This window comes from Rhinolophus hipposideros (genome assembly GCF_964194185.1).
Source record: "Rhinolophus hipposideros genome assembly, chromosome: 9".
In the NCBI taxonomy this organism is placed as follows: Eukaryota; Metazoa; Chordata; class Mammalia; order Chiroptera; family Rhinolophidae; genus Rhinolophus; species Rhinolophus hipposideros.
The window spans coordinates 18,995,253-19,022,435 of record NC_138055.1 but is presented as its reverse complement, the minus strand read 5'-3'; the positions used below and the strand labels follow the sequence as shown (position 1 = coordinate 19,022,435).

The 27,183-nt window shown below is 33.2% G+C and overlaps 1 protein-coding gene across 12 annotated transcripts in view; it reads right to left on the bottom strand.

The window, feature by feature from the left end:
• ANKS1B (ankyrin repeat and sterile alpha motif domain containing 1B) overlaps positions 1-27,183 on the bottom strand; it is a 915,638-nt gene that overhangs the window by 689,747 nt on the left and 198,708 nt on the right. For all 12 annotated transcript variants that reach the window (XM_081058249.1, XM_081058238.1, XM_081058246.1 and 9 more), the window contains one exon: positions 3,263-3,406. In XM_081058249.1, the coding sequence (XP_080914375.1) occupies positions 3,263-3,406 (144 nt within the window). The remainder of the gene's footprint in view (positions 1-3,262; positions 3,407-27,183) is intronic.

Below are 27,183 nucleotides of genomic sequence, written 5' to 3'. Positions count from 1 at the left end.
AGTACAAAACAACAGCAGCACCTGAAGCTTGCCTCTGGCTACTCTCTTTACCTTCCGCTATGTCCCTGTTCAGATACAAGAGACCTTTTCGTTCACTGGGAAAACCTCATTTACATCCGGAGACCACCAGTGGAGGCTTACAGTGGTGCCCGGGCCATTCCAGTGGGGAACACACTGGACATAACTGGGTTTGGGGAAGAACAAGATAAGAGCCCAGAGGTAAGTCTGTGCAGTCTCCAGAAGATGGAGCCAGGGTGTTTTGGAAGAGCAGCTAAAGGTCCTACAGAGCTTTTGGTACTGAGGTTCACCTAAAAATGCATTGCGTTTGGAAGTGTTCAGGGCCAAATGAGCCTCCACTGGGCAGCCATGCCACATTGGGGAGATTCCTAGTACTTTTTCCCAGTGTTCCCCAGGCTATATTTCAGAGATTCCTTAGCTGTCAGCAATTCTTCACTTCATATCAATATGGTATTGCCTCTGCAGCGTTGTGACCACCCAATCTATTCTTGAATATAGACTATTCCGACCTAGGTAGGCTGATATGCTGTGGGACAGAATGTCTCTCCATGACTGCCACGTAGTGAGTTTTGTATGCGTCAGTGGCAGTGCCATGTCCTTGTGTGCATGTACACAATTTGTTAGTAGCTATAAAACAAAGTGCACATCGCTTTAGCGGCAGAAATACTAACACAAGTGTATTTTTTAAAATGTATGAGGCCGTTCACTGATGAGTATGATGGTACTCTCTCTGGTACTGGAACTGCTCCAGCAAAACTGGAATGATCATTGCGGTCATTGTAGATACTATAGAGGGGATTTCTGCACCAAATGGGAGCTTGGACTTGAGACCTCAAAATTCTTCTTACAAGCTCTTGTTTAGCTATAGGTATAGAAGGGAGCAGACCTTTCTGGTCTCACTTTCTTTAGTTCACTTATCTTGTCTTCCTCCAAGGAAAACGCTTTTCCACTCCTATGGGAGAGAGCAAGATCAAGTCAGCATCAGGAACCTTCACATGAACCCGGAGTGTCTGGAGCCACCTATTACGGTTACAATGGGGAGGAATGAATTCAACATGGCTCCCACGTGTACTGTACTCAAGAGTTCACATACTTCAGTCCCAAAGCCCACAGTGCCTGATACAGGGCAGGAGTGGTGGCAGGGGCAGTGGTGACAATAGGCACTATTGCAGGTGCCACGGATGTGGCTACAGCCAGTCTGCAGACTCAGAAGAGAAACAAAGCACTGGCAGAAGTAGCCTTCACAGATCTAGGAAGAAGGACAGCCAGCATGACCAAAGTGGGTGCTTTCGATGTGTTTCAATATTGTTGTCAGGACTGTGTAATCCCCTCTTGTCCTCAGAGGGTACTTCCAGTACATCAGTAAGAGCTGCTGGCCTCTCCCCAGGAGGCAGCATGAGTATGTACTATACTGACAGGCTTCTTGCAATAACAGCTAAAGCCTCAGTATCAGGACCCCTTATCTCAGACTTGCAGAGTGAAGGCTGCACATGAGGGAACAGAATGGAGGCCAGAGGGTCTCCACCCAGCAGGACTGACTCCTTAGAAAACACCTCACAGTCTTGTGTTACACATGGGGCCGAGCAGACATCTCATCCAAGACTATGGGAAAGCAGTATCATCTACCATAATAAAGTTCAACTCAAATTCTCTGCTCTAATAACATAATGCTCTATTAACAGAAAAGGGCAGCCATAAAACTAATGGCAGTTGAATATCAGGCTCTGAATTATCTTTAACTTTTCCTTCACTTGATATTTATGATTAAATGAAGAGATGACAGAATAAAACGTTAAAGATTGCTCTCAAAGATGGTCGTCCATTTATGATCTACATTTGCTAGTCAAAGAAAATTCTAAAATTTCTAACATATGTAACCAGGGACAGAAGTGACCAATAAGAAGCAGGATGATGTAAATGAACCTGGGAAAGTAATATGGCATCATAGTTTGTAACAATTTTAACATTAACTATGACCCTGAGTAGGTTACCTGTTCCTTCTTTAAATAGTTATTTTGAGAATTAGAGATTATACATGTGAAATATCTGGCACATAGTAGGCACTGTATAAATGATAGTGATTATTATTCTCAAGAGTGTTGAAAACAAATTTGAGTTTAATTATACTTTCTAAAAAGGGCTTCATTTTTCCCAATCTCTTCATACGTAATTTCTCTTCAAATTTTTTGCCCAACTTAAATCTTATTTAACTGCTTGAAATTATACTAAAGTACCCAACATATTATATAAACCTATATAATCCCCTGATGTTATTTAGAATTCTGAATGTTAATGAATTTGAAAGAAATTGCTTCCTGTAAAAATTTCAATAATGTAGTCACAATGGAAGGATAGAATGCCATTGGAAAACTAGAAAAACATAAAAAGTTAGATTAAACCTAAATATAAGATCAATTCAAAATCTGGAATTTCAAAAATCTAAAAACTGGAACTTAATCTTAGAAGTTTAAGATAATTTTGCAGTATAAGATAATTTTCTAAGTCAAAGAATCTAAGAGTTTAAAAGTGATATATCACATAGTTGTGGTTTTTTTTGGGTTTTGGTGGGTTTTTTTTGAGAATTTTTTATTTGAGCCAAACTGATGACATGACAAGAAGCAAGATCTCGAATGCTTTTATCACATAATTTTATAATCCAGAACCAGAATGTATAGGTAGCCTGGCTCCTAACTACCGTGTTTCCCTGAAAATAAGACCTAGCCAGACAATCAGCTCTAATGAATCTTTTGGAGCAAAAATTAATATAAGACTCTGTTATTTTACTATAACATAAGACTAGGTCTTTAATATAATATGATAATATAATATGATATATTATATAATATAATATAATATAATATAATATAATATAATATAATATAATATAATATAATATAAATAATATGTATTATAAATATAATGTATAATACCGGGTCTTATATTAATTTTTGTCACCAAAATTTTAAGGATCACAAATATTAAAACCTCATAAACAACTCAATATCTCTGGAATTAGATTCATGACCAAAATAAAACAACCAAATAAAATTATGTAAAGTATGTGTTTGCATATGCGTACATGTACAGCAAGTTACATAAATATGTTACTGATCTTCACTGAAGAAAAATCACATAGTAAACAAGATACTATTTGGATTTTGCGGGGTGGAGGGAAAGAATTTATTTAAAAACATAGGCAACCATTTTTACGTTTTATTGTACCTTAAGAAAAGCAAACCATTACCTGTGCAAGAATAGGGAAGCCAAGGTTCCTACAGCCATTACAAGGAGTTAATGCTTCCCAGAGTCCCGAGGGCCCACATGTGTTTTCATCATCATCTTCTTCTTCCACTTCTCCTGGTGACAAATTTATTGTAGATGAAGTTCTCTGAAATTAAATTTATATTATACCAATATATTATATCAATATTATTTAGACATCTTAACATCAATTACATTGCATAAATTTCTTATGGTGTATGTTAGCAAGCAAAAGTCAGTTTAATTCTAACCATAGTCATATGGTTGTGCCATGTGAATCAGCTAAAACACTTGTATAATTCAATTTTAAATTGAAAGTGAAAAAATTGCGTGAGAAACACTAAGAAAAAACGTTGACCAAAAAAAATAGTTGAATAGCAACAAATGAGAAAAATCTTACGATTTATAAATTCAATCAGAAGAATAGCATGAAAATACTTTATTGAAATAGAAATTGCTAAAAAGCCCATTTTTTCACAGTGTCACCAAAAAGGTAGTCTTCTTTTTGAAAAAAAGATTCATAAAATTTTATATTACATATATATGTAATACTGTTGAAATTAATCATAGTACTTCTATATTGAACATACGTATTTACTTTTGCTACTTCCAAAATCCCACTAAAATGACAGCAAAGGGTTTGTAAAAGTGGTCGAAATCATAAGGCCAATGACAATAGGAGAGATGTTAGTGGATGAGCAATATCAAGAAAACTTCTAGATAATGATGAACAGGTGGCTAGAAATTACCTGACTTAGCAAATTTGAGAAAATTGAAAGCAAAGTGCCTATAAGAGGAAAGAATAAGAAGCAGGCCTGTTTATGACTCAGCACCCTCAAAAAGACTTAACAATTGAAGACATCGACTACCTGGAAAGGTAAATGTGCAGGTGCGGCTAAAACAAGATGTGTATATATTAGAGAAAGTTAGACCTCTAGACCCATCTCCTTTTTACCCAGCCAAGAAACTAAACCTTTACCACTTGACAAGAAATTGGAGGTTTACTCTCTGGTGAGGTTGATGCAAAGGCATTATGAATTCTACGAATACATGTACAATGAGCAGAGGGGCATCTCTCTGAAAACAAGGGAATTAAGTGAATACCTATGTAGTAAATGAAGATTCTCAACCCACTCCTGTACCTCTCCACATTTACCTTAGATAATATGGCAGCTAGATTTAGACCCTCCAGGTAGGAGGCTAGAATATATTCCTCTCTGCACAAATTAACCTCATAATAAAAAAATCTATAGGGACCTAGGAAAATATTGGGGGTCTACGCCTTAACACCTATTGTGAAGCCCACCTCTCAACAAACTCCGCCCACATAGACAGTTTCTAATTTTTTAGTTAAATTTGATTGAGAACCCAAAGATCACCATATATTTGAAGGAAGCCTTTAACAGAGACCAAAAATAAATATACAAAAAAAAGTTATAAATAGCATCATCAGAGAGATAAGAAGATATTTGCATCCCTGAAACAAGAACAGAATGCTACAAAACAAATAATACATAGAATCCAATAGAAGACTTGGAAAATAAATTTGAGGAATTTTCTCAGAAGATAGAACTGAAGATGAAAAGAAGTTACAAGTTAAGAAAACTAGGGGATCAAACTAAGAGGTCCATATAGAGATGGTAGGAGATTATCAAAGAAATAATGCAAGAATTTTTGCCAGAACTAAACAAAAATTCCACAAAGAGCCTACTGAATGCTCAGCAGAGAGAAAATTTTAGAAAAAAAGGAGACAGCAGGTTTTCTAAAAATCTTCAGAACATAGTGTTTAACACATACTGATAGATCTTGATTGCAGAAATTAGTAAAGATATTTTACATATTGAATTGTAAAGAGCACCTATTCCCCCCAAAAAGTACTTGCTTTTAAAAATAGAATGTAAGACTTTATGAGACTGTTGTTGGCATTCATATCTTAAATTTCCCTTTATCAATTTTCAACAAGTGAGAAATGAAATTAAATAATCCCCCAATCACTGACTGTTTATAACATATAACAATAATAATAGCTACAATCTATTGAGCACTATTATCCATAATTTAAATTCACACAACCAACCCTTGAGGAAAATACTAAACTAAGGGACAGAGAGGTCAAGTAAAACTCAAGGTTACAGAGCTGGTAAATGACAAAGGATTCCAACCCAGACTTCCTGAGTCTAGAGCTTACCCCGTGTAACTACTACATTACATTGCCTCTCATTCAGCACAATAACCTGTAAAAGGTGTGTGTTGAATAACCAAGCTAATGCAATTGCAGTTTAAAACGACAAAACATATTTGTTAATATATTCCAACTATATGATAATACTAGCAAAAGCATTTTGCTATCTGTGACAGCACCAGTGAAAATTTCTGTAGTTTGGTACATAGCTAATACTTTCATAAATATGCATCTCTCAAATCAGTACTACAAGGTGATAATCACTTGGATTTTTGATCCTACATATTATCTAGATAAAAAAAATCTTGGGATGTCTAAAACCTTAATATAATATCAAGAATATCTGTATGTTTGATCAATGCTATCTACAAAAATGAACAGCATGGTCAAATAGGTTCCTCCTTCACCAACTCATGATCAGTTATTTGTTTGACACATCATGGTTGCCATGACATGGCACTATAAATCGTTACATAGTTGGATAAGAATTACCAACATTTCATAGGTAAATCAGTTCTTTTCTTCTGACTCTCCTCCCCAAAGAAAAATTCTGTTTATGTCTCTTCCTTGGTTATAAATCACCAATTATTTCTCATTGCACAGCAAATAATATCCAGATTCCTGAATCTATCTTCAAGGTTCTATGGTCAAAGCCTTTTTCAGCCTTTTTCTTCCTGAATTATACTCACCCCAGACTATAACCAAATGAATTTGTTTACCCTTTCCTAATCATGCTCCATGCTTTTTATCATGCTTTCCATCTTACTCCTCTGTATAGCACACACTGGTTAAGAATTTAGACTCTAAAATTTGTTCTGAATTCAAGTTCCAACTCTCCTACTTATTAGCCTACATTTTTAGTGTGATTTAAGTCCTGTCTCTGCTACTTGCAAGCAAATCACTTAATCTTATTAATTCTGAGTTTCCTTATTTGCAAAGTAGGTGTAATAATAATTCCTACTTGATATGGCTGTAAGAGAATAAAATTAATTGCTTGACAGTGATTGACACATAAAACATAATCAATAAATATTGCTATTTTTATTATTATCTTTATCCTGAAAGAAGCATGTACACACACGCGCGTGCACACACACACACACACACACACTTATGGCTTACTTATCCTAGTTATCTGAAAGCAAATATTGCCTAGTCACACTTGTATCTCTTACAATGTATTGTACATAATGGATTTTAATGTTTTTTGAATGAATTATTGAATGAATTTCAAACTATCATTTTCACTTGACTACCTAGAAAATTTTACTAATAGTAAGGGGTATATATAATTATATCACAAATCTCGTTATTCTATTTTAATTTTATTTTCTATTACCCATTACCAATAAGTAGCATTAGCAGAACAAAATCTATCAGTGGTTTCGTACTGCCCCCTAAAGACAGTATATAAATTTGCTGTGTAAAACTATAATTTTCCAATTCACTGCTTTACAGTTAAAGATGCCTGGAAAATATCTCATCAAACTAAATATTCTCTTCAATTATATATGGGAAAGAAGACCCAGGAGCATACCAACTCAGAGTTTCCTTTATTTCAAATGACTTTTAAACCTTTTACTTGAGATCCAACTATGTTCCTAAAGTTCCAGATGTCAGGAAATTCTTCCATAGAATATAAACCTAAATTTACATAAAGTTTGAGCCTATTAGCTTTCTTGGTTAATACATAGTAATTATGCAGAAGAAATATTGGACCAGTCCTACAGTGTTTCAAAGAATAAATATCATAATATATAAATACCGCAGGGAAACAAATTTGAGCTCAATCAAAGAAAAATACTTCTAGAGTAATTACATTAATCTAACATGGAAGAAATGGGATTTCCTTGTGAGGTGGTATCTATATATAATATAAAAATTGTATGACATGAAAATGTGTAATATTTTTATTTAAATAGTTTAATATATTATAATAGTATATATATTATCATTATATATTATATATTGTATTGTGTTTGTTTTTTCATATATTTTACATAAAACATTACATTTATATAATCATTGTATATTATATCTAGTACTATATATGACATAGTTATATGTTATATATATAAACATAATTATGCAACAACTGTCTATAGCAGTAGTTTATAGTTTAGAAAATGTTTTCAGATATGGAATAGCCAAATAAAGTATGGTAGGGATTTTCTTTATTGTATAAATGAAGAAACTAGTGCTCTCAATGTTACTCAATTTGCAAGATCATCCTACAAATGAGGCCAGATTATAATCCAATTTCCTCTGACTCTCGGTCCTACAATCTTTCTACTAGACTATGGAAGGAAGTTCCTAATTACTAGAGCTCTTCTAAGCCACAATAGATGTTCAAGATATTCAGAATGTCCATAAAGGAATTTCTGTGTTATGTGATAATTGACAGCTTTTAAATTCTTTTTTACACTTTAAAATTCTATAAATCAATGCAGTTAAAATGTATGCAGTTCAGGAAAAGAATCAAGGGCCAGTTATGACCTCACAAAACCCCTTTAATCCCTATTGGTCAACTCTAACACATGCCTTTAGAAACACGGTGGTGATAGGGCAAAGAGAAAATACAAGAATATCCCCACCCTGTCCAAATGTCCCAGGAAGAAAAGCAGAAATCTGAGGTGCTCAATTAGCCAGGATATAGGAGAGTAATGTATGAGTGGGGAAACGAGATGATGGAATGAGTCAAGGTTGTCCCTCATCCCACCAGAAAGGCAAAACCAAATTGAAAAGAAGGAAAACAGTCTAACAGAACTATCAATACAAAGGAACCAGGAAAATGTCAGACTCCAGGAAGGAGGCAACCATCAGAAATGGAGATGAAAACAAATGAAGTCCACTTGAAATGGGAGTCAGCAACCTGGACTACCTTGCAGAATAGCCACAAGCCTTTCTGTGCTTTTTTAAATGAGGTTGATTATTGATCTTTAATGAAATTTAAAGTAACACATGCTTATTATAAAAACAATCATTCGAAATAGTTATAAAGGAGAAAGTGAAGCTTTCCTAAACTCATTCCCACTATGAACATTCAGTGTTATGTCCTTCCAAACTTTGTAATCTTGTATGATGATTTTTGTCAAGATAAATTCATAAATATGCAATTGTACGCCAAAGACTACAACTATTTTAGACTTTGTATATATGGCCAATGTTGTCTCTAACCTACTCGCCACACAGTCACCAGAGGAAAAAAATTTATATGAGACTGTGAATATGTTACCCTTTTCCTTAAAAACCTTCTATACCTTCTAATTGTTCTTCTGACAAAATTCAAAATTCTTAACATGATCCTAGAGGCTGTGTATTATTTGCCTTTATTGTCTCTATCGTTTCATCCCTTTTTCCCCTTTGCTCATAACATTTAAACACACTATGCTGTCTCTTTTCCGTGAATATACCAAACTTCCTCTTACCTGGAACTTCACATAAGCACAAATGGTTTTCTCTGACAGAGGCTGTCTGCTGTCCCCCAATATACATTCTCCCCTGTCCCCTTGGGCTTTAAGAACCGAATGCCTCATCCTCTTTTTTTCATAGTAATAGAACCCTAACTTTTAGTTGGGCACATGTCTGCTTTGAATAAAGACCACATTTCCCAATCTCTGTTGCAGCGAAGGGTGGCCACAAGTTATAACCTTGGGCTGTAAGAAGTGTTCTTAAATGAAGGAACATGTTCTGCCTTCCTCTTCCTGCTGATTGGAATGCTAATAAAATGGCTGAAGCTGAAGCAGTCACCTTGGAACATGGAGAATTCTTGGAACCAGAAGACATACCCAGTGGAAAAAATAAAACAGAAGAATCCCGGGGTCCTCATACTGGTGAGACTTGGGCTGCCTAGCACTAAACTTTGCAAGTGGGAGTGAAATAAACTTCTCCGTCTTAAGCTATTAGGATTTTCTTTTTAAGTCATTTTAGATGTTCTGTTCCTTGCGATTGTACCAGATCCTAGTAAACAAATGGCTGGAGTATTCTCTTCCCTTGTCTTCATCAGATTTAGTCTTACTTGTGCTTCAGGTATGAATTTAATTCACTTCTTTTGGTAGGCTTTCTTGATGCCCCAGTCAAAATTTGTTTCCTTTCTTACACGCTTCACCAGCATCCCACTTTTTTAACAGTAATTATCACTATTATAATTTACAGTTACTTGTGTAACTGTATCTCTCATCCCTACTCAGATAAAAGGTGCAGCATTGCAGAGATGTCTGTTGGGTTAGCTACCACAAGCCCAGGGCTTTATCACAGTGCCTGGAACATTAAGGAACTTTCCATTCCATATGTGTTGAATGAATGAATGAATGAATGAATGAATGAATGCCAGCTTGCCCTCAGAGGTGTATTATTAATGTGAACATTCTCACCAATTCTAGGAGGCACCAATTTAACTGCAACCCTGCTCGTAGTGTCCTGTATCTTCCGACAGGACCCTCTATTCACTTGCTCTCATTGTGTTCGGCTCATATTCAAACTAATGTTGAACTCAGCAGCTACTTGATTTCATTAAAGAGAGCATTCACACCAATCATTAGCAAGCAGTTTAGACTTTACCAAAAACTCTGTAGTGAAGGAGAATGGGTTTCAAACTGTACAACTTAATACCTCCCCAACAAATATACCGTGTTTCCCCGAAAATAAGACCTAGCTGGACCATCAGCTCTAATGAGTCTTTTGGAGCAAAAATTAATATAAGTATTACATTATACTATATTATATTAGGCCAGTGTTATGTTATGTTATGTTATGTTATGTTATGTTATGTTATGTTATGTTATGTTATGTTCTGTTATGTTATGTTATGTTATGTTATGTTATAGACCCAGTCTTATATTAAAATAAGACCAGGTCTTACATTAATTTTTGCTCCAAAAGATACATTAGAGCTGATGGTCCGGTTAGGTCTTATTTTCGGGGAAACACGGTATTTTGTCCTTGGAATGATGGTTGGGTACACAGGTGTTTTCATCTTCCCTTCCACCAAGCTATGCCCAACATCCTTGGTGTCTATTTCCTCCCACAATTTTATTCGCTCTTCAAATTTCTCTGCCCTATATTATGGAGAGCAGTTTAACCCTAATGTATACCTTATCTCCAAACTTGTATAGCCAATTCCATTATACATATGACCTTATATAAGAATATTATTTATTTTGTAAATTAAAAGGCAACACCAAAAAAGGATAGATCCATGATAATTAAAAACAAATAAATAAACAAACAAAACAAAACTTGGGAGACATTTATTTACTTTCCCATATCACCACTCACTGATAAATCTTATATCTCCTTAAGAAAACAGCATTATTGAGTGACAATTACATCCTATGAAGAACTTCAACCTTTGGTCACAGCGTTAAGAGCTCCTGGTTTGGGGTATTTTATTTTTTATAATACTTTTAAAACTGGGGATCTAAGGACCTACTGCGGGCACTGAAAGGAAGGAAATTGTAAGATATTAAGGTGGTTTATTTACACCAAAACTATAACAGTGCCAATGATAAAACAAACAGGTAAGAGATCATATTAGTCTAAAAGAGCAGACTCAGTTATCTTAAATTCAGTCCCAAGAAAAGAGATCACATGCTACAATTTAATACATTAGTTATGGTCAGGAAACAGTGTCAAATGAAACATATTTTTATCGCTTATTAACATTAAACATCTGTTTAAAATTTTCTGAAAATAACTGCAATGCTCTACAGAATCTTTTCACCTCTGCCATTTGCTCCAGGTTACTGAAATTCAAAAAATCTGCAACATTTAAGTCTTCTGGAAAACAAAATTTCTATCTGATTTATTTGGAGTTAGCTATGAATTCTAAACTGCATTTATATCTGCAAGGAAAAGAAAGGAAGAAGAAAACTAAGTCTTTGTGCCAAGGAGTACATAACAATAACAATAAAATAACAATATTATCTAGCATCTACACACCAAAATAATGTTATTCTGCAAGGTGATATTTTAAACTTGTGAATTTGGCAGTATCAAAAGTATTTCATGTTTACTGAAAGATAGAATTGCTATTAAAGCAACTATTTTCATTGCAAGAAATATTGAAGAATAGATTAAGGAGAGCTGTTCTCTTTTTAATAATACATGAGGTTCATTGTAATTCCTCCAAAACTCTCAGTTTCAACACATTTTGTCCCCACCTACTTACTACCTGTTTATATAGCTGACATCCTTGGCATAGCCATCTGGGAAACGTCACAGAAGAATGCATTTGGTTTGCTATTCTACTTTAATACAATCAATTTGTATGTTCTTATTATCTCTTAAAACTTTTGTTCATTTAGCTGACTCTGGCTTAATTATACTGTTTATTACTGCAAAATTAGAGAGAGAGAAATCAAAACTGATGTCAGGTTTATCCACAAGAGACTAATTTCAAAAAAGTGAAGATTACTCTAGAAAGTTTATTCAAGTTCAGTTTGTTCTTTCAGCAAGATTTAGTGTAAAGGGTAAAATGTGTACCCTTTGGAAACTACACTATCCTTCCTGACAGATCATTTTATATAAACAAATACTATTTTTCAAATAGTTTCTTTTAAAAATAAAATTTATTAAGGCCTTATTTAAATACATCCTATGCACCCATTCTAGATCTACAGTTTGACAACTTTTGATAAATGTATAAACCTGTGTAACGACCACCATAATCAAGATAGCCATCATTTCCGTCATCACAAATGGTTCCCTCGTACTCCTTCCCTGTCAATACTCACCTATCTCTGGCCCCAGAAATACATTTTCTGTCATCATGTTAGACACGCTTTTTCCAGAACTTCGTAAAAAATGGAATCATAAAGTATACACTTTACGTCTGGCTTCTTTCACTCAGCATAATGGTCTTGAGATTCATCTCTATTTTTCACTTGTCAGTAGTTTATTCCTTTTTAATGCAAAGTAGTATTCCAAGGTATGGATATTCCAAAATTTGTTTACACCTTGTTCTATCGAGGAACACGGAGGTTGATTCCAGTTTGGGGCCACAACGAATGAGGTTGCCGTGAACATTCATAGAAAAGTCTGTCTGTGGACATAAGCTTTTGTTTCTCTTGGGTAAACACCAAAATGCCAACTCAGATGGCAAGTGTGTATCTTCAGCATTGTAAGAAGTTGTTAAAACATTTTCCAAAATCTCTGTGCCATTTTACATCCCCATTGGCTATGTATGAGAGTTCTAGTAATTCCACCTTCAAGCAACACTTAATTTTACTCATTCTAATGGGTGTGGAATGGTATCACATAGTGTTTTTAATTTCCATTTCTGTGATTACTAATGTGATAAGTATCTTCTCTGGTGCTTGAAGGCCATACATGGAACTTTCTGTGTGTGTGAAAGAAATCTTTACAATCCTTTGCCTATTTTTAATTGCGTTAATTTGACTTCTTGTTGTTGAATTGTAGAATTGTAAGAGGTTATTATTTTTTTGAATATTTTCTTTTTAGAGCAGTATAAGATTCATAGCAAAATTGAAAGGATAGTACAGAGATTCCCCATTATAGCCCACACATGCACAGTTTCTCCAATTATTAACTCCACCACCAGAGTAGTGTATTTGTTACATTTAATGAACCTACAATGATGCAACATAATCACCAAAGTCCATAGTTTATATCACAGTTTACTCTTGGTGGTGTACATTCTATGGGTTTGGACAAATGTCTAATGACATATATCCATCATCATGGTATCATACAGAGTATTTTCACTGCTCTAAAGATCTGCCTATCCATCCTCCTAAGCCAACCATTTTTTTGTTTTTACTGTCTCCATAGTTTTGCCCTTCCCTCAGTCCTGTAGTTGGAATCATACAGTATGTAGCTTTTTCAGATTGGCTTCTTTCACGTGGTAACATGCACTAGATTTTGCTTTATGTCTTTTCATGGCTTGATAGCTCATTCCTTTTAGTTTTGACTAATATTCCATCACCTGGATGTACTACAGTTTATCCATTTATCTACTGAAGGACATCTTGGCTTCTTTCAACTTTCAGTAATTATAAATGAAGTTGTTATAAATATTCATGTGTAAGTTTTTGTGCGGACATAAGTTTTCAACTCCTTTGAGTAAATACCAAGGAGAGAGATTTCTGGATCATATGATAAGAGTATGTTTAGTTTTGTAAGAAATTGCCAAACTGTCTTTCAAAGTGTCAGTACCATTTTGCATTCCTACCAGCAATGAGTGAGAGTTCCTCTTGCTTCATATCCCACCCAATATTTAGTGTTGCCAGTCTTCTGTATTTTGACCATTCTACTATCTGTGTAATGGTATCTCATTGTGGTTTTAATGTGCATTTCCCTAATGACATATGATGTGGAGCATCATTGTATAAGATTATTTTCCATCTGTATATCTTCTTTGGTGAGGTGCCTCTTAAAGTCTTTGGTCCATTTTTAGTCGGATTGTTTGTTTTCTTAATGTTAGGTTATAAGAGTTCTTTGTTTACTTTGGATAATAGTCCTTTATCAGATATATGTTTTAAAAATATTTTCTCCGAATCTATGGCTTATCTTCTCATCCTCTTTACATTGTCTTTTGCAGAGTTTTAATTTTAATGAAGTCAAATTTATCAATTATTTCTGTCATGAATCATGCCTTCAGTATTGAATTTTAAAAGTCATCACTGCATCCAAGATCATCTAGGTTTTCTCCTTTGTTATCATCTAGGAGGTTTATAGTTTTGCCTCTTACATTTAGGCCTTTTACAGTGATCCATTTTTAGTTGATTTTCGTGAAGAATGTAAGGTCTGTGTCTAGATTCATTCCTTTGCATGTGGATGTCCAGAGTTGTAAGTTTTAAAATATATATATTCTCTATTCTGGGCATATATCCTTTGTGCTGCTTATGTAATATCTAAGAACCTTTGCATACCCCAAAATCACAAAGATATTCTTTCGTATTTTCTAAGTTTAATATTATTATTTTAATAACTTAATATTGTTTTAATATTTAATAATTGTTTTAATAATTTAATAGTTGTTTTCTAAGTTTAATATTGGTCTTTGGTCGACATTGAGTTAATTTTCATGTACAGCATGAGTTAAGGGTTGAGGTCCATTTTTTTATATGGATAGAAGTTGTCTAGCCCAACTCATTGAAAAGATTATCTTTTCCCCATTGAAGTGCCCTGCAACTTTTTCAAATCAATTGACCATGTGTATGAGTCTATTTCTGAACTCTCTCTGTTCTATTATTGATCTGTAATTCTTTCTTTATGCCAATACCACATGAGTTGATTATTGTAGCTTTATAGTAAGTCTGGAATCAAAGAGTCCTCCAAATCCGTCCTTTTTCAGAATTGTTCTGATTATTCTAGGCCCTCTGACTTTGCATATAAATTTTAGAATATCTGAAAAGAAGGAAACTGGTTTTGAGACCTTAAGTAACTTCCCTGAAGACACACAATAATAAGGTACAAAGGATGAATGGGGATTTGGGAATCAATTATCATTGAAAAAATAGCCTGACTATTCTCAGTTTACTGAGCACTGGTATCATGAATAAATACTTTTCCTATAATTACTTATATTTTTTCTTCTTTATTCTATTGATTAGGTGAATTACATTCATTGATTTTAAATTGCTAAAAAAAACACCTTGCCTATCTGGCACTTACCTCTTTGGTCATGATGCATAATATTTTTAATATATTGCTGGGCTTAGTTTGTTACTATTTTGTTTGATTTTGGATAGTGTGTTCATGAGTAGTATTGATGTATAGTATTGTGTGCGAGTGAAATGTCTTTAGTATTACAATATAATAACCTGGGAACATCCATTATTTATTCTTTATTTTAAAAAAGGATTTTCAACAGTGAACCATCTGGGCCTGAAGTTTCCTTGTGGGGAATATTTTAATTAATATAAAATTAATTAATTATCTCAAATTAATTTAATTAAAATTATATGATTTATATGCACTATATCAAACAAACTCATTAAGATTTTTAAGTTTCTGTTGATCAGCAACTATTATCTACAAGACTACACTTGAGGGTGATGGAAGGGAATGATAAATACAAACTGAATTCAAGGTATAAAGACACATGTAGATAAGTAACTAGACAGTAAAACTAGGCCAAAATTATGAGCATTACAGAGATACAGAAATAAGGTGTTTAGAGAAATAAAGAAGGAGTAATTATTTCCAACTGGCGAAAGAAGAGGAGGGAATTCAGAGAAATGCCAACATTTAAGCAACAACACCTCATGAGATAAAAAGTCTGAGGGAATGAGGGGTAAGTATGGGGCAGAAGGATTGCGTGATCGTGGCCATGTGAATATCCTGTCCATGTCTGACAAATCAGGTATGAGGAAAGGCAAGTGAGAAAATAAGACAGAAAATATAAATTGGGGCTCCATTGTGTAAAAAGGGGAGTTTCAAATAAGTTCAACATTTGCCAAGTCATAATTTTCTACTATTAATTATATGATGATTATAAACAAGAAAGCCTCTATGTGGCTGGGTACAGACTGTTTCTCTTCTCTGAATTCTCATAGTAGATGGTCTATGAGATTCTCATAGTAGATGGTCCATAGATGGTCTTGGACACTCAAATCCATTGTTCTAAACTATTTTCTAAATGCACATGAAGTATGACTTATCTTTATGATTTAGGGACAATGTTTTCTATTATTTGTGTAACCCTCAAAATGACTAGCATGTTCTAGGCACATTATATGCACATACGTTTGACTTGACAACTCTGGTTCTTTCCCGAAAATTCTCTCTAAAATAAAAATGCCCAAGGTGCTAGTATGTATGTAAATATTGATATGCTCTTGTGTGTGTGCGTGTCAGGGGGGTAGGGGTTGTATTGGACTGAAAAACAGCAAATATTAGGTTGGTACATAAGTAATGATGAGTTTTGCAATTATTTTCAACCTTTTAAACCGCAATTATTTTTGCACCAACCTAATAAAAGGTATGTTTGGTCAGGAAAACACATGAACAAAAACATTCTTGAATAACTCCACAATCACAAGATACAAATTATCATTCTTAAATGGCAATAATTTACCATTTTCAATATCTAATAGTATATTAATTGGTATTTGTCATCTTTTTGTTATACACATTGTCTTTCTATTATACTACTATATTTTTATCCATTTTCAGGGGAAGCAATTGTTCAGTTATATGAAAATAACATTTTGGAATAGCAAAGAATACAATTGAAATGTATATTAACTAAACCATCGAAAAGTAACAAAATTTACAACTGAAGCATTTTGTATTGAAAAGTAAATGAATACAAATTAGACATTAAGTCTGTTAGGTCAGCAGAAAACTGATTAACTCTAGGTCATAATGGCACAAAATCAAAGTAGAATAAAAATTGGGGATTTTGCACAGTCTGTTAATATTAACATAGACAAGGGTAGGTTAAGGGCACAGCACTGCTAAGAAATGTGAGATAGATGGTTCAGACTAATGATTTGATCTTTTTGGGTGACTTCCATGATTCATATTACTGGTTGGAGGAAATTACACAATCAGCAATTGTCCTTTTGTTTTTTAATAATGAGAAAATATATTTTACTATGAATCTTCAGGAGAATATAATTTCTTAACTTCAGCTCAAAGGAGAATGGAAATAAAGGACTAATATTATCAGTTTGGGCCCATGAAAAACAATAAAGCCACAGAAAGTAAGACTGAAAAATTAAATCCCATTTTAAAAATACAGCATGTTAGACATGTTAGAGTTTCCAGATTCAATTGCAGGATCAAAACATTCTGTTAATGACAATAAGAAAAGCCCAGAAAATAAAGTCTAGTAAGTTAAAAAAAAAACATGGAGAACATAACAAAGGAAAATTATAAATGGTCAGAACAACTAAAATGGAATCTTTTAAGTTAAACCAATTAAGAATTTTTTAAATGTTTGTTATTCACAAACGCTTTCATTAACAATCACTAAATACTTTTCACATAATGAAATAAAATCATAATACCCATGAAGAGAGGTGTGTGCTAACTGCTATGTCTCGATGTTACTCTTATACAGCATTTTTGATTTGAATAAAACACTTTCCCTTACTCTGCTTTCACTTACATAACTTTAGAACTAATGTGTCAACTTGCATAATGAACTATTAAAATTGAAATTTAAATAATTACAAAAGAACAAGTCAAATTTTCTTTGTAAATAATAGAATTGCACCAACCATATGTCTAAATAATCCCTTACCAATCAGAGCACAGAATTTACAGAATTTTAATAAGTTTTACAAACTAAAAATAAATCTCAAGGCCTCCTCAAAGCATAGATATGATTTCCCTTTCCCCCAGTTTATGCACAAAGACAGGTCCCACTAATCCACTGAGTCAAGTGTGTATATGTTATGTGAAAGTGATAGATGTAAACAAAACTGGAATCTAGATCACAATTTGGTAATCAGGACTCAAGAGACAAAAATTAGCAGGACAAAAAAAGGTCTTTTTAAGTACTTAAAAATACTCTAACTCATTTTTTTAAAAGATATGAAGTTTCTTTTAGAATACACACAGCATTGTAATATAAGAAATTATGATGCCACAGAAGGTACTTTTATTGCTGGTTTCGTGTGTGTGTGTGTGTGTGTGTGTGTGTGTGTGTGTGTGTGTGTGTGTTAAATATACCTGGTGAGATGGTTTTCTGGTAAAGTTAAATTGTTTATGAAGGTTTCAAAGGCTGTGCGTACTGCTAGAGATTTTCCAAGTCTGTGGTCTTGGTTTATAATTGACTTATGCTCAGGATAAGTTTTGATTTAGGTTATTTTCTAATCTTAAAAGCATCTTCATCAATTTTATCTGTCACAGTGACCATCCTAGTGTCCACACTGGAGAGAAGAAAAGGGTCTGGATGAAAGTTTCAGAAGCAAACCTTTCAAACCTTTGAAGTTAATCTCTCACCTCAAGGCCCAACGTTGAACTGATTTAAAGTAAATAAACAATACTATCTAAAATAGCATTATTTCTCAGGGGTAATAGCTGATAAAGGGGGAGGTCTGCACCTTACCTATGTTTGTATTCCTAATATCTAGAGTAGTATGTGGCACAGGTGGGAATGGAACCCTGAATTTAATATGCTTCTTTTATATGCTCAACAGCGCCAAATGAATGCTTTTTGATTGATATATATAACTAATTTACACTATCAAAGGAAATCAAAACTGATCGTTTTTTTCAAAAACAAAAAACTACCTTTAATTAACAACCAAGTTAACAATGCTGAGTGTTTTCAAAAACGCTTCTCTTTTGAGATAATTAAAGAGAGAGAGAGAGAGAGAGAGAGAGAGAGAGAGAGAACTTTCCAGATGCACCAGGACAAGTAGAAAAACATGGCAATATCCTTCTTGCCATCTGCTAGCATTTAATGAACTCTCCCAGATACCAGATCAAATGTCTGACTTGAAATACCTGAGCCACATCCTGTCTAGCCACGGTATTAAATTCATGCTGGATAACTCATCAGTCTGAGATACTAAAGTGGGAGGTACTCAGGACAATCAAGCAATTTCAGATTTACCAGATGCTCCTGTTGATTCATTCCCCAGTGCTCCACCTTGATCATCCTAAGGGCAAACTAATTACATCCAGAATAAATTATTATTATTATTTTTTTGCTCCTCTGCTATGGATTTCCATCATCTGAAAACCCCTTTCCAGTATACACCACTCTGACCAAACAGACCCAATGCCATACCATTAAGTCTCTCTTCCATCACCACAGAGTGTCATCTTGTCATTGCCTAAAGTCAAAGGCTCTCCCTGGGGCAGCCTGCATCTAATAACTGGTCAGTGAAGTCCAGCCCCCTCCTCCCAACGTGAAGGACAACTCAGAAGGGCCACGTCAGTCAAGCACGGAGGCACCATTTAGTGGGCGGCAATGAATACCTTCTCCAGCAATGTCTGAATCACAACCTTATGGAGAAGGGCTCTCCTCCACATCTGTCCTTCTTGGGTACTCTCCCTCAGTCACAGAATACATTTACACTTTGTTTTACATTTTTATAATTACTCTCCTATTATAGTTTAAAAATCTCTTATGTTAAGCTTTGCCTGTTTGAATGACTACATGGCATCTGTCTACTAATGGGAGCCAAACTGAAACAATACCTTTTAGTAAGGATAGAGCCAAGCATGCACCATCGCTGAAAGTAGAAGTCAATGAACACTGCTGCATCCCAGAAAGCGTAGCCAGCTACTGAAAAGCAGACTGAATAACTACAGCAGTTCACACCAAGGGATGGATTACTTAAAGCACAACATTTTTCAAAGGACAGAAAACTATCTTTGGTTCCCTAGATTAGCCATAAAAACACAAAAGTCAGAGGAAGAGGTCAAAGTTCACTCTAGAAGATAACTCTCTAAATGGATGCTTGCTAGGCATCATAAATTGAGTGTTCATATCAACTTATTGTTAAAGTTTAGATTTGAGAGTGGGAACCTAATAGATCCAAAAGTAAGACAGAATTAAGAACATTAATAACCTATTGTAAATATAAAGTCTATATAGACTTCATTTAACAATGAGCAAACAGCAAAAAAGTTCTCAAAAAGGAAGAGACTATTAAAAGACGCTGCAGCATAAGGAAAAAGAAATATTTTCTAGGATACATGCTTATCTCGGAAATTAATTTTATATAAGAAACAAAAGGAAATTTTAGCAGATGTATTTGATGTCTTTTAAAAGATTCAAAAAATAGCCAATAATGAAACTGCAGAAAAGAGCTAACATACGTAGCATGCCTGACTACACTTTGAAAGGTCTATGTACAAGTGCAGCCCTTTACACCATCTGGGAACTTGGATCTGAAGAGTTCCCATCACGTTGACAAGAGTGGTTCACCGGGCCTAAACTGTTTGTGAAAACAATGCTGACCACCTGATTTCCTTTCTGGGAGTCTGAAATCGTGTACATGCTAGGCAGAGAGTATCTACATGACTAGCCCTGGAGAAAAATCTGGGATTTGAATCTTTAATGAGCTTCCCTGTCTGGCAACATTTCACAAGTGTTGTCACAACTTGTTGCCAGGAAATGAAGTGCATCCTGTTCGACTCCACTGGAAGAGGACCCTTAGAAGCATGTACATGCTTTCTCCAGACATCATTCCATCTACTTAGCCCCTGATTTTGCTTTGTGTCCTTTCAATGTAATAAATCATAACTTGGGGTACAATTATTTGCCGAGTCCTATAAGCCATCCTAGTGAATCATAAAATCTGGAGGTGGTCTTGGGGACCTTCAACACAAAAACATAAGAAGGGAATGGTAAGAAAAGAACAGGCTAAGTCTGAGGCAAAAACACAAATAAAACTTGTTGCCATAAGAGAATAATGCATTACAAAATATGAATTATTTTTGGAAGTCTCTAAGAGACAAACTGATGTTACATACCTAAAATTAAATTAGTGTTTTGATCACCAAATTGGAGAAACTGGCCCAAATCCTCCCCCCAAAAAAGACGAAAATATGTATAATGTTTGGTAGAGCAAATGAATCAAGTTTAAGAATGGATAATCCTAGATGAATAAACGTGAGCAGTAGACACAAAGGAACTAATCAAAAACAGAATAGAAGAAGACTTTCTAGAATCAAGAAAGAGCAGGTCTACAGCAAAAGCCTGGAAAAACTAATTGAAAAGATTCACATCTAGACATATTCAGGCACAGTCTTTTAATTGTAAAGAAAAAGAATAAACTCTTCAAATTTCAGAATGAGCACTAAAATTGCCTACTGTTCTCATCATAATTTTTGATTGCAAATAACAGAAATTGACTCTGGTTAACTAGAGCAGCCAATACATTTATGTAAGTATTTGGTAGCTCTCAGATCAATGAGAAGCCTAAAACTCAGGCACTGAAAAGATACCAGTGGACTCTCAACTCTGCTATAACTGTAGTAAGTAATTTGGAGATATTTGCCAATAAGGTTTTCACATCCTAAGTCTCCAGAAAACAAGAAAATTTTAAAACCCAATGTTCACCATATCTACTAATGGAAAATATCGTGCTGACATTTTATTTTTATAGTTTTGCAGTATTAAAAGCCTCAGATAATAGAAATGTCAGCAAATTATTCACAGTGCACAGTTGTAACTCAAGAATTTTATACCTGCCAAATTTACTAGTTATGTTTGAAAGCAAGACTAAGAAAATACAGCTCTTATGAATAATTCTTGAGAGAACAAATTTATTCTATTTGAGGATAAATTCTATCCCACCAAGTGACAAATTAAGGAATCAAAAACATGTACTATAAATGATAATTGCTGAATACTTAATTAAATACAAAGTTCTAAGTATAATAATGTTTGTTACCATGGTTATAAAATTGAAGGTAAAAGCCAAAAAGAAAAGGGTTATAAGATTAAAATAATTTTATATTAAAAGGTTTGTAGGCTCAGATCTAATTAACAATAACTTGGAACTGCAAATAAGGCAAATTAAAGAAAGCTAAATTTCTCATTATAGTCAAATTAATTGTTTTGTCTTTAAACTTGATAACTGAAAAAACATAGTTTGAAGAGAGTACTGGATAAACTTTAAAACAATAACTATTTAAATTAAAATAAAAATTTCTATATTCTAGTTCACTATAAAAACAAAATAAACAAAATGTAGCCTATGTAATGAGAGGCAAAACAAAGGCAGCAATAAAACACAAGTGTATTAGGAACCAACGACAAAACAAAGTTGTAGGCTACCAATTATAAAGTAGAAATTATAGTTAAAAATGGATTTAAATAGAGTAGGACTAATTTTTGTACATTAATAAAAGCTAAAAATTATAAAGAGCAACACTGAACATTAGGCTCCAAGAACTACCATTTATTGAGTGATTAATATGTATGACACATGTGCTAAATTCTTTAAGTTTGTTGTCTTATTTAATCTTCAAAATAACCACATATTGTATTATGAAAACACTATTCCCATGTTTAAAGATATAGAAACTAGGACTCAGAGTCTTTCATCTCAGTTACTAACCTACAAATATTGTGCTTTTAATCAAATAACAGCATCAAAATATAAAGGCAAATTGTGAAAATATAAAGATACAATAAAAGAGAAATAATTATAATGGGACACCATTCCACACTATTGTCAATCTATGAAAGATAGAGAAAAAGAAAACAAAATAAAAGATCAAAGTCTCTTGTTGTGATATTTTTTTCTATTACAATTGATACTCAATATTATTTTATATTAATTTCAGGTGTATCAAAGCCTCTTTTTAAAAATTTATGGAATGTTAACAAAAATTACCCTAAAATATGCCATAAAAGACTTCATTTCTTAAGACGGTAAGTTTTATTTCCTCTCATTATAATGCCAAAACAAAACAAATAAAAGAGTGCTAGAAATTAATAATAAAAATTAAACTTGAAAAAAACCTTACCAACTACAGATTTCAAAATACTCTTTTAAATACTTATATGGTAACTGTTGGGCTAAAGAAGAAGGATAAAACTGACAATGATTAAATTCAAAAAAAGAAAAGAAGAAATGGCATGTTAAAACCTATAAGAAAATGCCAAAGAAAAGCTCAGTGATAAACTTATGTTTAGAAAAGCATCTTTGTTACTAAACAACAAAGAGTGAAATGATTCTACATCAAAAAAATCCTAAATAAAAATAATAGCATGAACAATCCAACAGTATATTTACATAATAACAATGAGGAACAAAAATTTAAGGGGAAAATGCAATAGGTCAATTAAAAGGTACACAGTCTCAGGGCGGCCAGATGGCTCAGTTGGTTAGAGCGCAAGCTCTTAACAATAAGGCTGCTGGTTCAATTCCTGCAAGGGATGGTGGGCTGCACCCCCTGCAACTAAGATTGAAAATGGTGACTGGACTTGGAACTGAGCTGCGCCCTCCACAACTAGATTGAAGGACAACTTGGAGCTGATGGGCCCTGGAAAAACACACTGTTCCCCAATATTCCCCAATAAAAAAATTTTTTAAAGAAAAAGGTACAGTGTCTCAATAGGTGTCATAAAGGTATTTAATAAAACTAAAACACAACTTCTTCACAAAGACATCTGGTAAAATAGGCAGAGAAGGATACTTAAAGAAGAATCAACAGTACATAATAACATTAAAATTAGTCAGGAAACAACAATGTCCATTATTATCACTATTATCTAATGTCTTGAAAATTCTAGCCAATGCAAAACACAAGCAAAAAAAAATCATATCCTAAATGATAGATGTATAATTATGAAATATATCACATAATCATTCTATTCAGGTGAAAAATTACATACTTATAAAACTCAAGTAGTAGATCTGCTAAAAATTATTATAATGTAGGAGGGTAAAATATGGCTACTGGTTATAAAAGAAATACAAAAATTAACAGTCTATATTTTAGCAAAACTTGCTATAATATATAATAGAAAAGGAATTAAAAAAGCTTAAAATATTAAAAATCACAATCAAAACAACTGACGATAACTTTAATAAGGAATGTGGGGCCTCTATGTAAACAGAAGTATAAGATTTTTAAGCATAAAAATACATGTCTGAGAAACAAAGGAAAACTAGTTTAAATAGAGAAATAACATGATCTTGATCAAGAACACTGAATGTTCCCAAAATAGTAAAACATCCTCAAATAAAAGTAGGTTAGTTACAATCACAATCAAAATCTCCATCGACTCTTTCAGTAGGTTATAAGCTTAATGGATCTTAGTTGGGTCTAGGGAAAAGATGAATAAAAAATCCACCAGAAATAAATAAAGAAGAATTTTAAGGAAATTCTGAAAAAGAAAATAAGTACTATAAAAAATAAAACACTGTATAGTACTTGTGCAACAATGAGAGAAGAAAAACTTCAGATATAATCTTTGTTATGTAAATACTTAAAACATGAAAAATGAAGCATCAAAAATCTATGGAGAATGAATGGATTACTCAATAAACTATGGTGGGAAATACACTTAAGTGTCTGGAAAAAGAAAAACCTTAAACTTTTCTTTACATACCATAGTAAATGAAACCATGTGAATTAAAGTCTTTTGTGAGAAAAATAATCACTTTCTTTAAAATGACTTTTTAATAAAAATAATAGTAAATATAATAAAAGAAATTATTTAGAAACATCATTTTATAAAAAATGTAACACCTCTGTTTGAGCAGGATTAATAAAATATTTAAATAAATGATAATCTTGAAAAAATATTGACAATGAATACAACAAAGTAATAGTATTCTCAATATGCAAGGAACCCGTAAGTAAATAAGTAAAATAGCATATTAATTATAAAACACATAAAAGGCTTAAAAGATTATTTTAAAATACAATTGGCCACTAATCATATAAAAAATTTTAACTTCATTAGTATTCAGAGAAACTGAAATTCAAATAGCAAAGAGATATCTTTCACTGATCAAACTGAATTTTGTTTTTTTTTAAACCGTAGCATTCACGGCTGATGAGGGGCTTGGAATTGGTAATGTAAATTGATAAAATCTTTTGAAAGGTAAGTTGGTAATATGTACAAATAACCTTTAAAAGTTTCTTCTCTTTCATCTCTCACAAATTCCACTTCTAGGTATCTATACAAGAGGAAAAATCAGAAAAATCAGAAATATTATGTTGTATTATATATGTTGAATGATAGTTATTATACTACAGTCATAAATACACATAACTGAAAGAAACCAATGTCTAACAGAAAAACACAGTTAAATTAGGGTATATCCATATGATGAAATATTTAAAGGCTTTTACAAATCACATTCTCAGAAAATATTTAATACTATGGAAAATTGTTATTATAATACAATTTTTTAAAGCAATATAACAAACTGTAGGCACATTAATTTTGTGGGGTTTTTTTATTTTAATAAAAGTTTTCTCTAAATAGTGAAATAACGGTCAATTCAATTTTTTCTTTACATTTTTCTAAATTTTGCAAACTTTCTACAATTAACTTGGAATACTTTAATAATGTGTCAAATATGACTAACTATATATTATGTTTTGACAAATTTATTTCACCTCTACCAATCTAAGCATAAGAAAGGTGCATATGTATGTACAAAATTTTTTTATACGAGGATACTTAAAGTATTATTTATAATGAAATTTGCAAACAAGCTGAATGTCTAACCACAGGAAATAATGAAATCATGCTACCTGCATACATTGGAATATTATTACTATAAATAAAAATTTCAAAGGGAAAGTATAGATTGAAGAATATGATTCAGGGAAGAAGATAGCCTGTGTCCATAGTATCCATTCTTGCTCCTTCTTAAGCTCCTGGCTGCTCAACACGAAAAAGAACTGAAAACTACTCTGGAGGCTGGAGACAAACCTTGAATCACCTGATGTCTTAAGTCCTAAGAGAAAAAAAACACATCTCTGGCCTGACATTTACTGGTCAGGAGTCAGAGAGTGTTGCCTCTTCTATGCTTCCGTCTTCCACAAAACTTGGAAGAAATGTTACAGATCCATGGATATCCCTGAGTTAGGAGAGAAACTTCTGTCTGTTTGTTGAAAAAGGCCAGATACTACTTTTAATTGGAGAGGAAGTGTAGTATTAGGCTAAGTACAATCCATTCCTGATTGCACCAAAAAATAAAGAAATCTTCCTTTATCAACTAAATTCCATTAAAAGCAATCTGAGGGTAAATCCTGCACTTGTGTCGTTTACTGTTTTTCAATTACCACTTCCCAAGATCCTCCAAAACCCTGAGCAACACTAATGTTGAGGGATCCCATCCCTGATAATATGAAAGCAGAGAAGGCTCAACAAGCCATTTTATGTGATAGAGCAGCTTAAAAGGAGGAGACTTAGATGATCAACAAAAGTAGTAGAGGTAAAAATAATGAAGGACACAAAGTGGGGGGAATATGAAGAAAAATGTATTGTGATCTCCTAAAGGTATGAAGTTAGATTATGTAGAAAGAATCTCCAGAACTAAAATAAAGAGTAAATTTTTAAATTCAGTCAAGAAAATGAAAAAAAGAAAGTCACTGAAGAAACACTAATGTTTCAGAAAACCAAGTGGAAAAAACACAGATTTAAAAATCCTAATAGGCATTACGATTTAGCAATTGTAAATCTGTAATGGGATAAAAACAAATGAATATGTAGCCACCGAAAAAAATAATAGAAGAAACTTTCCTAATCTGAAATTATGTTCAGATGAAAAGAGTTTACTAGTTCCAAAGAACACACACACATTTAAAGATAACCTGATAAGTTTTTGAACTCTAAGATTAAACTAAGATTAAGTGGTAAAATTTTTCTAGAGACAAAAAAAAAAAAAAAGCAGGTTATTTACAAAGAAAAAAGAACCAGATTAGCATATATTTTAATTCTACATGTTATGAACCACACAATACATTATTATCTTTGCTTTCAACATTCAATTATGTTTTAAGGAAATCAGAAAACAAGACAGTTGTCTTTTACATTTATCCATATATTTATCATTCTGGAGCTTTTCATTGATTGGTGGATTAATATTTCCATCTGATACCATCCTTCCTGCCTTCTGCCTAAAGATCTTCCCTTAATCTTTCTTATGATAGAGGTATGCTGACAGTGAATTCTCTTCCTTTGTTTGTCTGAAAATGTTTTATTTTACCTTCATTTCTGAAAGATATTTTCACTGAGAATAGAATTCTAGGTCAACAGCTTTTTCTTTCATTGCTTTAAATAAAGATTTCATTTCATTAGTTCTGGCTCACAC